The 14,302-nt window shown below is 40.9% G+C and overlaps 1 protein-coding gene across 1 annotated transcript; it reads right to left on the bottom strand.

Annotated features, from left to right (window-relative positions):
* Positions 1–960: 960 nt before the first annotated feature.
* ino80c (INO80 complex subunit C) lies at positions 961–4,954 on the bottom strand. The gene is made up of 5 exons (XM_046046164.1): positions 4,680–4,954; positions 3,337–3,453; positions 3,130–3,241; positions 1,892–1,959; positions 961–1,788 (listed from the first exon to the last, which is right to left on the bottom strand). The coding sequence occupies exons 1-5, from the start codon at positions 4,857–4,859 to the stop codon at positions 1,657–1,659; spliced, it is 609 nt and encodes a 202-aa protein (XP_045902120.1). The 5' UTR covers positions 4,860–4,954; the 3' UTR covers positions 961–1,656.
* Between the last annotated feature and the right edge of the window lie 9,348 nt (positions 4,955–14,302).

Below are 14,302 nucleotides of genomic sequence, written 5' to 3'. Positions count from 1 at the left end.
GACTAAAAATGGAAACCTAAAACATCTTACATTATAAAACCTGAATCAAAATAAAGCAAAATAGGAAGATTGATTGAGCAGGTGCTATCAGGTGTAAATGGTAGGTAAAATTGTGTGTCATCCACATAACAGTGGCACAGAATTTCTTAAAGATAGAGCCGAGGGGAAGCATGTATGATGAGAATAAGAGGCCCTTAAATTAATTGTTTCTGTTGGTTTTTGTTTTAATCTACATGAGATGTGTTGGCAATAAGACAAATCTAAAATATTAGCAGACTTACCCTTAAATTGTAACATATTATCTTATTATTTATTAACATACAGCTGACATATTGCAAACAAAGGCAACTGTTCAATGTCTATATACAGGGCCCATGTAAACAAAGTATCAAGAAATATTTGCAAAAGCTGAATAATTATTAAGATTAGCAAGTGCGTCTCCCCGTCTCAACAGTTAAGGACTCATAGCTCAGTGGTTCAAGTGGTGGACTTGAACAGGTTGCAGGTCTGATTTTTACACAGGGCTTTTGTCATTGTCAAGCTCTTGATCCTCATTGACTGTGCTGGTGCCTTTATTCTTAGTTTTTGCATATTAGGGATCATTAACATGAGAAATTCACTGGTACTCATTCATCAACTTTGTGGGAAAATATACCATGGAAATGATCCTGGATGCCTGCCATGTGTGATTAATGAGACATCCTCACTGCCAATCAGAAAGGATTTCATACATCAAATGCAGCTGTGGAATTAGAACCATGTGGAACCAATTCTACATATGACCTATGAAATGAGGCCTGCTTTGTGACTCTTGGCAAAGCAACATTTTCATAGCTTACATACATGAAGGCTACTGCATATAAAATTCAAGAAACAGCAGTACAGTAGAGCAGGTGTGGATGTTTCTGTTTAAGGCACTCATTGTCAAAAGTGTGAATAAAGGTTGTCCTATAAGCAACATTCAGCCAGCAATTTTGTCATTTTAATCAATGATGAACATTTATTTTTATACAAACAGCATACAATCAAGCACAGATTAACACTAAATAAATTCAAGATAGCTTAAATGGGCTAGACAGATGTTCTACCACAAGGGGGCGTACAGCATCCTGGCAAGTGATGCTTTGTTCAGTACTTGAGAAACAACTGTATGTCCCCCAAAGATTTAGCAGGAGCTGGTAATAGGTAAATATCATCAAGGATACTTGGAATTGTATTTTAACAAAAAAGCAAAATAATATCTCATCGCTGACCGTTGAATGACCTTTGTAAACACTTTCTGATGTTTTGTCCATGGACATGTTCTGATAAGACTGACATAACAGCCAGCTAGTGACAACACTGTTCACCAGAAACATCTCACAAATAGAAGCAATCACGCAATGTTTTTGTTTTCTAAATGGAAAAAGAGAAATTTCACATTTGTTGTATTTAATTTGTCGCACGGTAAAAATTGCGACTGAGATTGCCTTCTTAAGAACAGGAGTGCAAATGTTTAGCAGTGGTCAGCCTGTGAGATCCAGCAGTTGTGGTGCATCTCTGTGAGCAGCCTCTCTCCCTCTCTCAGAGTCGCCTGGCTGGCCCAACAGCTTCCTACACTGACACAAGTTCAGTTCAGAGTTGAACCTGTTTCAGGTTTCAAACCTTGCTGAGCTGTCAGGGTACGATGCAAGTTGCCTTTCGAAGGGCCAGGTAGCCAGTGACAACATCAGTGGGGAGCAAGCGGATGTAGGAGAACTCCTCAGAGGATGTGAAGCGTAGCTTTGTCTGGGGGTCTGTGTAGTTTGCCTGAGGATAGACAAGAAAGAGTACTCAGCGTGTGCTTTATACAAGACTTTGAAGTAATTTTGTTTCATTTAACAATGAGGATTTTAGCATCTTGATTACTCACAGGGAGTCCAGAGATGTCAGAGTATTTCTTGGTTGGCTTCAACGAGGGAGGGGCATCAATGTTGTAGTCTATGAACACAGATAGGTCATAAATTGAACTACTGATTAGAGCTGAACGATTCATCTATTAAATCGATTACTAAAATGCATCAAAGCAAATTCTTTGCATCAAGGCTTCATTTAATCCATATAACTATATGGCACACAGTTTCGCACGGACATTTATTACTGTTGCACATCACGCTTACGCTCTTCACACGACGTGACTATGATGGCGCTGTTTGCGAAGTGGAGGAAGAGAGAGAAAATAGCGAGGGACAAAGAAGAAAGTGTCCAAAGTATGGGATTATTTCAAGCTAAAGAAAACAACAACAACAACAACAACTCTGTTATGTCACAGTCCGTGCACCATAAAACCGTGATTGCTGAGTTGAAGGCTAGCCAAAGTAAGCTGCAGACCTCAGCTGAAAATGTACACAAGTGTGTTGTTGGGCCATGAGTTGTAACCTCACAGTCATGAGTTAACTGGGTGTCGGGGAGCTGCACCTTTTAACTCCCCTGCAGCTCTCTCTGTAGCTCAGACAATCCCTGCTACCTGCGTGTGCTAATCCTTCCTTTCACCCAGATTCTTTGTCTTAATAATTGCTATCTTTCTAATAACAAACAACAGCTGTTTCGTGTGCAGGATCGGTCATTTCCCATTTCACGTGTTTTCTTGACAAAACGTGGTTTGGAGACCAGCATAGGGTGATAGAGCCGCTGTCAGCTCGTGTAGTGTGTAACCCCCTGTCACCGATCAGTCACGTAGTGTGAACGCCACAACGACTTCAGACTCACGTCACAAGACAGCAAGTTGTGTAGTCTGAACAGCACAGCGATGTTTGTAAAGCAGCTGTCTGGTTGTTAGTCTGTTGATGTTGTTGGTCTGATGTTTGCTGTATGACACACTCTGAATTTCCGGAAGGACCAATAAATATCTATGGCCTATAAACGTGCACAGCCGCCACCGTCAAGCAAAAGTACTTCTTAAATGACGCAGTGATGAATCGTTGAAATAATCTATAGAAGCTTCGAATAGTAAGTCATCGTTAGCTGCAGCCCTACTACTGATTAAAACTACGACTAAGGGCATTTCTTGTACAAGTGAGGGTTACTTGTCACTGCAGTCTTATGTAATATTATAGCACTTTGATATGCAGTATACTGTAAAGAACATAATAATAAGATACAAAAACTCACAGTTCGGATCATTGAGCTTCCAGGGTAACGTCCGCTCCAAAACCAGAATCTGTTTGAGATTCTTCCAGGTCCTGTTCTTTTTACCTGCGGCTGCTCCACCGATCCCGGAGTGCTGGCGAGATTAAGAGAGGAAAAAATGGCAGGATGGTTAAATAAAAGGTAACAGAAGCATATAAACTTAAAATCCACATGGTCACAGACACTTACCATAAATGTGGGGTCTTTGAATGGTGGAGGTTTTGTTGTGGACTCTGTGATGGCAGTTGGACCGCTGTCTACTGTTCCCACCGCCTTCACCTCAGCCACCGACTCCACTGCTGGTATCTAATGAAACATGAAAGACAACGCCTCATCAAACAGTGATCACATTTGATTTTAAGCCACTTATTTTACATGTTTCGAATGTAAACAATGTCTGCAGGTGGCTAAACACATTGTAGCAATTTTAGATACAATTCAATGACTCTGTCTATGTAGCTTTTATTGCACACATGAAACTTTTAAATCAAGGGGGAAAAGATATTTATTCATGAGTAAAGCTCTGATAAGTCATTATCGTCACACCTGAGCTTGTGTAGAAGAACAGTGATACATTGATGTCAGTGGGTCTCTGATCTTTATGCTTGCTGTCAAACATGGCCTCATGTCCACGAGCAGGATGTTAATATTTTGTCCTTTTGGCTTTAAAAGTGCATAATTAACTACAAAACATGTTTGTACATACTGCGGATTTTTTTCACTGTGATTTAGTAGTGCTTTTTGGCTTACCTGAAACAATTAGTTAATTGATCAATAGAAAATTCATCTGTAACTACTTTTTACATTTACTCATTTGTCAGACGCTTTTATCCAAAGCGACTTACATTTGAGGAACAACATACAATCATCAGAGCATCAAATACAGCACGAGATCCACAACTGACAATACATATTAATAAAAGCAGCAATAAATACGAGTAAGCACTAATGGCACATGTCGCATCAATGGGGTAAATAAAGAAGTTAGAGTTAACAAAAAGTGCAATCAATACAAGATAATTGTAGGGGGCAGAAGAAGAAGAGCACAGGAAAGACTATTTTGATAACCAATCGGTTGTTTTAGTAAGTTTTCAAGCAACAATGAAAAACACACTCTTGTTCCAGCTTCTCAAATGTGAGGATTTGCTCCTGAATGCCTGTTAGATTTGGACTGCCCGGTTGGATAAAACAAGGAATATGAGCATGCCACTTTGGGATCTGAGAAACTAAAATGGGCATTTTTCCCCAGGTCATGACATTTTTGATTGATCATAGGAAATAATCAGCAGATTGTTAAATAATGAATATAAAATTTGCTAAACTACTTTTCTTGCACTGCATTTCTCGCGTTGCCTTGCAACGTTATTCTAACCTCTGACTAACGTTGATAATGAGCAGCAATTACACAACATTACATGGACAGTGTAATCAATAACATCACTGTTGAACAGCAAATACAACATACAATAAAAAGTGTAACTTTACATACTAATGGACAGATATTTAATTATATAGATATATAATTCGATTACTTGTGTCTGTGTTGTCGGTGTCACTGTCAGCTGTCCTTTCTTCTTCTTGCTGCTGGTGCTCCCGGTTACCTGCGGAGCGCCAGAAACCGCCGGACTACCGGGACGTTTCTTCCCCCGGAGAGCGGCAGAGCCGGCAACTGCCGGCTGGGCCCTGACGGTGATGGGGATGTGAGACGCCATTTGGTGGCTGTTTTATACGATGCAATGAAGCTTTCTCTCTAGAAACTCCGGATTGTAAACACTGCTTCACCCGGAAAAGGAAATGTTTAACTTCCTGTGACCTAATTCTTCTTCTTCTTCTTCTTCCTCTTCTTCTTCTTCTTCTTTGGGTTTTTACGGCAGCTGGCATCCATTGAGTTGCATTACTGCCACCTCCAGGCTTTATTTACCCTTTACTTTCATTCATACTAAATCTGCCTATGTAATCCAATATCCATTTCCTAAATTCCACACTCTCTCCCTACTCCACTAAACTTTTTACTGTATTATCTAACTGTCCTGTTTTTTTTAACTGTGTACGGTGACATAATTGTATGATACGTTCTTTTTCAAGTATTTATTAATAATGTGTTGTCTTCTTTTAAAATGTGTAACTCAAAAATACACAATACAAAAAAAGATTTAAAAGATTTCCCCCACCAGCTGTAACTGTAAGGCCAGTGTCTTGGTAAAAGGCTGTAAATTGTGCTGTCTTTAGTTCCAGTCATCACTGTGAAAAATGTTTCATCGAAAGAGCAGAAGGAGACTTTATCATGTAATCACAGTAACAAACTGAGGGAAGACTTAAGATGTGATTTGTGATGTATAACAATGCTCAAGAATAATACTGAAAAGGAAAAGCTCGCCTTGTTTTGTGTAAATGAGGTCACATCTCTCTTGGAAAAGGAGTCCTCCTCACCCAGTTGTTCAGGAATATGCCTTCTTTTCTCAAAAGTATGCCTTCATCAGTTTCATCGTCATTGTGTTTGTACCCCTATTTTGTTTGCATTTATTTTCTTGCTTGTATTTTTTGTATTAGCTATTTGTCACAATGACGTAATTTACGTTCTTTTTTTACTTTTACTTTTTATAGGTTATATCTATTGAATCAGACAGCAGTTAATTATATTCACTTCTATGTTAAATATGGACAATCTTTGGCATTGCAGTGTGTGTGTGTGTGTGTGTGTGTGTGTGTGTGTGTGTGTGTGTGTGTGCGTGTGTGTGTTAGAAAGCAAATATTGCCTGACAACAAACGAAGCTGTATGACCCATCGTCAGCTCTGCACTGAAGGATGCTTTGAGTACCACACAACACACATGGCCCCACCCCGTCTCCTCCTACACATTACAACGGAGGAACAACAGGAATTCCTCTACAAGCACTGGGCTCCTGATTGATCAGAATGGGATTCTTAAGCCAATTTATTCTGGAGGAAGAGGAGACAGGTTTGAGGGCTCCCTGGAAGAGCTCCCTGGAAGAGCTCCCCTGGAGACGGTCTGAGCATGTGTGGTGTCTAATGATGAAGACTCGAAAATCTGTGTTAAATGATACACTTAATCTGTTATTATTCTGCAATGACTCACCATGCATTGTTATATGATAGAAGAATGTGAAGAATTTTTGTTTTCCATTTTAAGTCTGCAAATGACTCCAGTCTTTCTGTTATACTCTCTGAAGTGTTTTTAATGTTAATGCATATTTAGCTAGAATCAGAATACTCTGCTTTTATTTAAAGATGGAAGAGACCTGCTGAGTTCAGTGTTCACTTTACATCTTTTAGTTTTTTTTCCATAATTGCAGTGGTTCTCAAAGTGGGGTCTGGGGATAAAGTTATATAATTTATTTTAACTAATATTCCTTAAGAAAAAACACAATGACAGAAAGTTTGACTATTTGGGATTCATACACTTTCTATATTAATACATCTACAAGTGAAAATCCTTTCAGATGAGGGACGTTATCAAATAGGGGTTCGTGGTTTAACTTGTGGCAGTTTAGGGGTCCTTGACATGATAACGTTTGAGAACAACTGTTCTATTGTGAAGCTCATTTTGTAGTATTGAGCTGAAAATGACACATGCACTCAATGCAAAAAATACTGTCAGATCTGATTGGTTATCTCAACCAATCTGAGAGCAGAGGAAAACACGACCAAAATCAAACATTATTTTAGATTTATTTATTTATTTATTTATTTTTTTTTTTGGAATTGTTGAAATAATGATTTTTCAAATTTGAAATAGGGGAGGAAACTGGAGCAACCAGAGAAAACCCACGGGGAGTATAGAAACTCATACAGCAAAGATCAAGGCTGTAAATCCAACCCTGATCTTTGCTGTGAGGCCACAGTGTTAAACACTGAGCTGCCGTGTAGCCCTAAACGTTTCTCACAGCGGACATTTTGACTCAAGTGTAAATGGTAAATGATCTGTACTTGTAGAGCGCCTTTCTAGTCTTTACGACCACTAAAAGCACTTTTACACTACATCACATTTACCCCATTCACACACTGAGGCAGAGGCTAAGGTGCCATCTGCCATCAGAAACAGAACAGAACAGAAATGCTACTGTACGACAAAATGAATTGAGGAAGGCATTTATATGGATTTTCAGACACTTCACAACATCAAAAGATGTATTGTTTGATGCCATTGCAGCCTCCAGTATCTTTTTTGGAGAGCCAAACTTCTGGTCAAGGTCTTTAATCATAATCATCAATAATGATGCATCCCTTTGCTCGGGGCCAGACGCCCGATGCCGCCTTAGGCGGCAGGTCTCTAGACCAGCTGTATTTGTGTTTTAGTAATTCTCTGTTTATTCTCTTTTGTTAAATAAATTATTTAAAGACAACGGTTTGTTGTAAGTCAATTATTTGCTCAGCCCATCACCAGGAATATAATTTCCACGACAGTTTTCAAAGAGGCCTTTGTGACAAGCCTCATGAGCAGGGCAGTGATGAGTTTGCTGGTCATCAACTCTGATGTGAAAGAAGAGGAATCATTTGACACTGCGGACATATCTCCACCTTCTGAGTGTGACACCTGACTATCATTAGGTGCTAGAGTACAGGAGTAAGCGACTGCTCTGGGTTTAGAGGTTTCTTCTTCAGGAGCTCCTGAAGTCACCTCGACATTGCATTTGAGCAATTGCTGACTGTCAACACTGTCAATATCCATGAAGACGGATGCAGATACTTCAGCTACGTCAGCACTGTTGTGATTAGGTCTTTAATGTCAGTTAATGCACCTGCCACTTCCTCGCTGTGACTTTCTTTGTTTGATGGCTCCATCTCCATCCAGAGCAACACCTGCTGCAAGAACTTTTCCACTGCGTCCTCTGTGATGGCATATGCCTTTGTCCTGACAGAGGCAGAGGCACTTCTCACCCTTGGGACTGCGGGGATCTTGTATCTTATTATGTCTGGCCAGCCATCAGATTACTGTATATTTTATCAGTCAGGTCCTTTGAAAACTTCCTGATCATGCCACTGGATTTGATGTCTTCCAGTGTTTTGTTGGATTGTGCTGCAGCTTTCTCTGGTAGGTTGAATTTATTAAACAAGCTGTCAATATCATTTTCGATGGTCTCAAAATCTAGTTGAGAAAACTGCTGCTCTTTCATGCTGATCAATGTCGAGTTGTTGGTTGGATCACTAGATGCACGTCTGGGCCTTGGAGAATAAGGAACAGTTCCTGGTAAAATGCCATCAATAGCTTCTTCAAAGTCATCCTCTTCCATGGGTTTAGGCTGACAGGACATAGAATCTGGGTAGCGACTTACAAAGAAGTCTGTGTGCTTTGTCTTCAGCTCAGGTCATCATTTTGTCAAACTGTTTTTTAGCAAACTTGAAAAAGCTGTGTTTGAGAACTGCTTGGTCGGCATTGGCGGTATCTTCTGATGGTGCGGCCTGTGAGACAAGAAAGTCTCTCACCCTGTGAAATATTAACCCCATATTAAAATGAGGTCTTGGTGAGCATCTTTTCTCACCGCTGCTAGCTACATCTCCCAAGTCATGAGACTGCAGGTCATCAATTATAGCTTTGACAATTTCAGATGCTACATTATGAGCTTCCAGAGAGGTGCTGGGAGACAGGACAGCATTTTCAGCCTCTTTTATTTCATATTTTATCTCTTATAAACATAGTTTATTTCTCTTTCATTCTGTGATTATATTCGTAAGTTGTATATTGTCTGCTTGTAGCAGAAGTGAGTTACAAACATCATTTAATTTTACAACTCAGTAAAATGAAATGAAAACATACCTTGTGAGCATGCAGTACTGATTGTCTGTTAGGTTTGTGTGAAGCAGAGTGTACTGGCAGCAGATGAAGTGGCGTTCTGAATGGCGTCACTATTGATCTGATGTCAAATGAGGAAGAGTGCAGCTTTGAGGGGGTGTCGTGGGAGATAGTGCAACCCAAAGTTTCAGCAGCCAGGAGCTCACCGACCTCTTTTTCACGCTGCAGATGAGGCTGGGGGCCAATCCAAAGTACAAAGCACTGCATCACAGGCGTCTGTACAATGGATGATGTTCTGACGGCCACCACCACGTGACCACACTTCGTCCTGCTGTTATAAGTTTAGTTTTGGGTTATGTTTGAGTTGTATTTTTTCCCTGTGTGTATCTGTTCTTGTCATGTTTCATGTGTTTTTTTATGTGCCTCTGTTTCTCTCGTTCCTTGTCCTTAGTTGTTTATGTCTTACGTTTTAGTTCTTTGCCTTAATTCTTAGTCTTATGCTTTAGTTCATGTTTAGTGTTTTTCCTGGTCTGTGTACTTCTGTATTGTCTATGAAGATTCTCAGTCATCCAGGTCATAGTTATCCAACGAAGGTTAAAGTCAAGGGCAACTGGACTTGGTTGAAGATACTGGAAGACGTTTCGTCCCTCATCCAAAGGAGTTCTGACTGACTGGCAGGGAAACTCAGCTATTTAACCTCAGTGGGGTCGTTTGCCAGGGTCATCGATACTGCTGGTTCATTAGTGTTCCTGGTTGCTGTAACGACAGTTGTTACAGTCGTTAGGACTAACAGTGGCCAAGACTGAACGACCATCGTTGGCATCTTCACCTGAGGCCAATAGGTTACGTTTGTTGAGTTTCCTGGGAAGTGATGAAAGGACAGCATTGTAAGTGGGGGATAAGTGGTGGCGTAGACCCCCTCCTCTGTTCAATGACGGCTTCTCGACCCAGGTGTAGATGGCTTCCTTGACACCTCTTTCAAACCATCCATCTTCTCTGTCTAAAATGTGCACCTGGTGGTCCTCAAACGAGTGTCCTCTGTCCTTCAGATGTAAGTAGACTGCAGAGTCTTGACCTGAGGAGTTGGCCCTTCTGTGTTGAGCCATGCGTTTGTGTAGTGGTTGTTTAGTCTCCCCAATATACAGGTCTGTGCATTCTGTATGTACTGTGCATGTACTTCTGTATTGTTTTGTCCATGTTTGCTCTGTGTTCTGTTTAATCGTAGTTTGGTCTATTTTCCCTGTTAGTTGTAGTTTATTTGTATAGTTGTGATCTGTCTGCTTATGTTCTGGATTAGTTATTTATATTATTCTGTTTCTTCATGGTTTATTTTCCCTGTGGCTTTATTGGTGTCTCTTTGTTTTCCCCTGCTGTCTCTCTGCCTCGTTAGCGCTGATCCCGGTCACCTGTGTTGCTCCTGCCCTGCTCGTTAATCCCTGTGTATAAATATTTGGTGTTTCTGTTCATTCCCTGTCTGGTCATTGTATGTGTTATGCGCTGTCTGTCGTGGCTTCAGGTTCCCGCTCTCGTTTGGTGTTTTGTCCTGTTTATTCCCAGCTCATGTTCCTGCCTGTCTCTTGGAGTTTTAATAACCTGTGTTTTTACCTAGATTTAATGCCTTTGCGTTTTCTGGACTCTGTGCTCGCTTTTGTTTTTTTAAATAAACCTTTTGAACTGTACCTGCTCCGCTCTACATCCTGCATTTGGGTCCACCTACCTTCTCCACACCACAAATCGGAACACCCGCAGCCCAGCATTTGATATGTTTTTTTAAATGTTTTGTTCAAATTTGCCTTTTTAACAAATAAAAGAACTTTTAATCAACATGTGCCTCGTAAATTCATGTCCTTGATTAGTGTAATAGCATGAATACTACGTGTAACATGAATAGTCTTCAGCAAGTGCAGTATTTATTTAATACAGGGTTATTAATTCTACTTTATTATTGGGGAGGGGCTTACCCAAGCCAGTATTTTTAAAGACCTAGGTGACCAATAGCAACAGATCTACCAACCAATCAGATGTGATTGATGATTTTGTGATGTAATTTGTTTCACCCGATGACTGAGAAGCTAGGTTGGGCTGCTGACGGCTGCTGCTGCTGCTTTTCATAGGGTAAGTAGAGTCATCAAAGTTTTGCGCATTCTTTCAGAGGCAAAGCAAACACCTGTCTGATTCCAACACCAACAATCTGGTCGATCACTTCAATCATATCTGCTTGTCGTCACTAAATATTACTGCTCCTCTAAAGGTTAGGCCTACACTATTTTTCTGAACTCATTACTACACATAAACACAATCCCAGGTTTCTGTTTAAGACTGTGGATCAGCTGGTAAACCCAACCTCTTCTTGTGCCTCAGCTGGAAGTAATCATGACTGTGAATTGTTTTTATCTTATTTTACCAATAAGGTGGTGTCAATCAGAGCCTCTATTACCCACGCGGCCTCTTACTCAGAGGTTCCTCACCAGCAACAAGAGAGTTTTAACCAGTTTTATCCCATCGACTTGTCTGAGCTTTTAAAAACAGTATCACAAATGAGAGTGTCCTCCAGCCCACTTGATGTAATACCTACAAAGTTTTTACTGAAAGTAATAGATTCTGTTGGGCCCCATTTGATCTCTGTTTTCAACAGCTTCCTATCTACTGGTTGTGTCCCTGACTATTTTAAAATGTCCTGCATGAACCCACTTTTAAAGAAACCTGGTTTAGATCCCTCCCTCCATCAAAATTTTAGACCAATTTCAAAACTGCCTTTTATTGCAAAGATTCTAGAAAGAATTGTGTCCAAACAGCTGCTCACTGTACTGGAAAATAACAAAATATTTGAAGAGTTTCAGTCTGGTTTTAGGAAGTACCTAAGCACTGAGACTGCCCTGCTTAAAGTCACCAATGACATTTTAATGTCTGCTGATGATGGCATGTGCTCAGTCCTGGTACTCCTGGACCTTAGCGCTGCTTTTGACACCATTGATCACAACATCATGTTAGACAGACTGAGGCACTGAGTGGGGATCTCTGGTACTGCCCTAGAATTGTTTTCATCCTACCTATCAAATAGGAAGTTTTGCGTGTCTGTAAACAACTGTCTCTTTGTTCTGTCCAGTTAAATATGGTGTGTCTCAGGGGTCGGTCTTAGGACCCATTTTGTTTTCCTTGTATCTGCTTCCCCTTGGACATATTATCCATAAACATGGTATTTCTTGTCATATTTATGCTGATGACACACAAATATACTTGCCCGTCAGATCCACAGACCCTGGAATGCTGAGTTCACTTACCAACTGCCTTTGTGAAGTTAAAAAATGGATGTCAAATAATTTCCTCCAGCTGAACTCAGACAAAACAGAAATCCTGGTCAGTGGGTCCCAGCAGATGGCAAATCAAATACTGCCATCTGCTGGTTCCCTAGTAAATCACATTAAGCCTGTGGCAAAGAACCTTGGTGTTTGGTTTGATAGTAATTTAAATTTCGAGCAGCACACCACAACGCTTTTTCAATCATGTTTTTATCAACTTAGAAATATAGCAAAAATTCGATCTATGTTAACTTTTAAGGACACCGAGACCATTTTACACGCCATCATCTCATCACGCCTGGATTATTGCAACAGCCTTTTCACCTGTTCAACCCAAACAGATCCTGACCAGAACTCAGCTGCCAGGCTTTTAACCAGAACAAAGAAATATGACCACATTACTCCTATTTTAGCTTCATTACACTGGCTCCCAGTATGTTTTAGAATTGACTTTAAAATTCTATTGATCACTTTTAAAGCTCTTCATGGCCTCTAGCCTTGTTATATTTCTGAACTTTTAGTCCCATACGTACCTTCAGATCCTCGGGCAGAGGTCTGTTGTCTGTTCCAGAGTCTCGACTGAAAACTAAAGGGGACAGAGCGTTTGCTGTCAGGGCCCCGAGGCTCTGGAACAGCCTGCCCGAGGAAATCAGGTCAGCTGAGTCAGTGAACTCTTTTAAGTCCCTTCTTAAAACATACTTTTATAGGAGAGCCTTTCCCGATCTTATTTGACTTTATTTTATCCCTTTTATTTTATTCTATTTTACTAATTTTATATTTATCTTAAACATGTATTTTAGTCTTTTCAATGTTTTCATGCTTTTATCTTGTATTGTTTTTGTATTATTGTCTTTACACTTGTTAAAGCACTTTGTAACTTGTTTTTGAAAAGTCCTCTACAAATAAAGATTATTATTATTATTATTATTATTATTATTAATCAAAGCTGCTTCATATTCCCACGGTCTTACATCTCCACGGGGGGGCGGGTCTGTTTCTGTCAATTTTCGGCACAGACGAACGGGAAAGCGCTGCGCCTAAAACAATCGATAACTCCCGGGGATTAGTGGGATTCACGGCAGTTTACAGGGACGAAAGACGAAGGGACACTTTTCATGCAGTGTTCTGTAATGTCTGGTGTCTTACTGGACCATTTGGAAAGGATGTCAGTCACAGCTTCAATCACTGAGGGGATGGAGATCTCGGATTTTATGCTCTGAGGCAGTTCACAGCTCTCTGGTTCCTCTATTTCCGGGATCTGTTCTGGAGATTCAGAGCTTTTGAGTGGAGCATACTTTGTGTTGTTTGTCTGCCAACACATTCCCAGGCACTGGGAGTTCAGCTTACCTAAACATTTGGTCATATGTAACACCATCTGACGAAGAGATGATGTGTTGGAGATGAAACTAGGGACAAAAAGGTCAGGCTCTGATGGTGGGACACTGCTGCTGAAGACCCGAGATACAACAGAGCTTACCTTCTGTGAAACTTTCCTCTTAATTAGAGTTGTCAACTTTTCTGCACTCTTACATTTGTCCTGTGGGACTTGAAAAGCACTGGCAACATTAATGCTGATTAAGATATGTGAAGACCTATCGATATGGCTAAGTTACCCCGTCCCAGTTTCCCCATCACTCTGCGTGCTGGGGGACCTAAGTGACATTAGTATAGAGGTTGACACATCATACATGCTTCTCACTGCCTTATGCATCGCCAAGAAAACTATCCTCATGAACTGGAAGGCCAAAAAGAATATAAGTATCACCCAATATTGAAATCACCTCATAGATCACATTAGCATGGAGAAAATGTCTGCTGTAAACCCCTGGGTTGGGTCTGCGCGCTGGGGGGCCCCCCTGGGCCCGTCCTGGGGATGGGCGGGGTTGTCGCTGACTCTGGGGTGCTGCCAGTGCTAGAGGGGCTCTTGCTATAAGCCCTGGGCTGGAGGGACCTGGCGTCCTCCTGCTTAGGGGGGTGGGGGACGGGACTGAATAAATGATGGGGCCAGTCAGGAATCTGGTCTTCTAGCCTCCCTATGACCTCCTTCACCTTTCCCCCTTTGGTCATGTCTCACAACATACACCCTTAGGACCCTGGGGGGCGG

The sequence above is a fragment of the Micropterus dolomieu genome, linkage group LG03 (assembly GCF_021292245.1).
Source record: "Micropterus dolomieu isolate WLL.071019.BEF.003 ecotype Adirondacks linkage group LG03, ASM2129224v1, whole genome shotgun sequence".
In the NCBI taxonomy this organism is placed as follows: Eukaryota; Metazoa; Chordata; class Actinopteri; order Centrarchiformes; family Centrarchidae; genus Micropterus; species Micropterus dolomieu.
The sequence above is the reverse complement of the archived record's forward strand: the minus strand, read 5'-3'. Positions and strand labels throughout refer to the sequence as shown.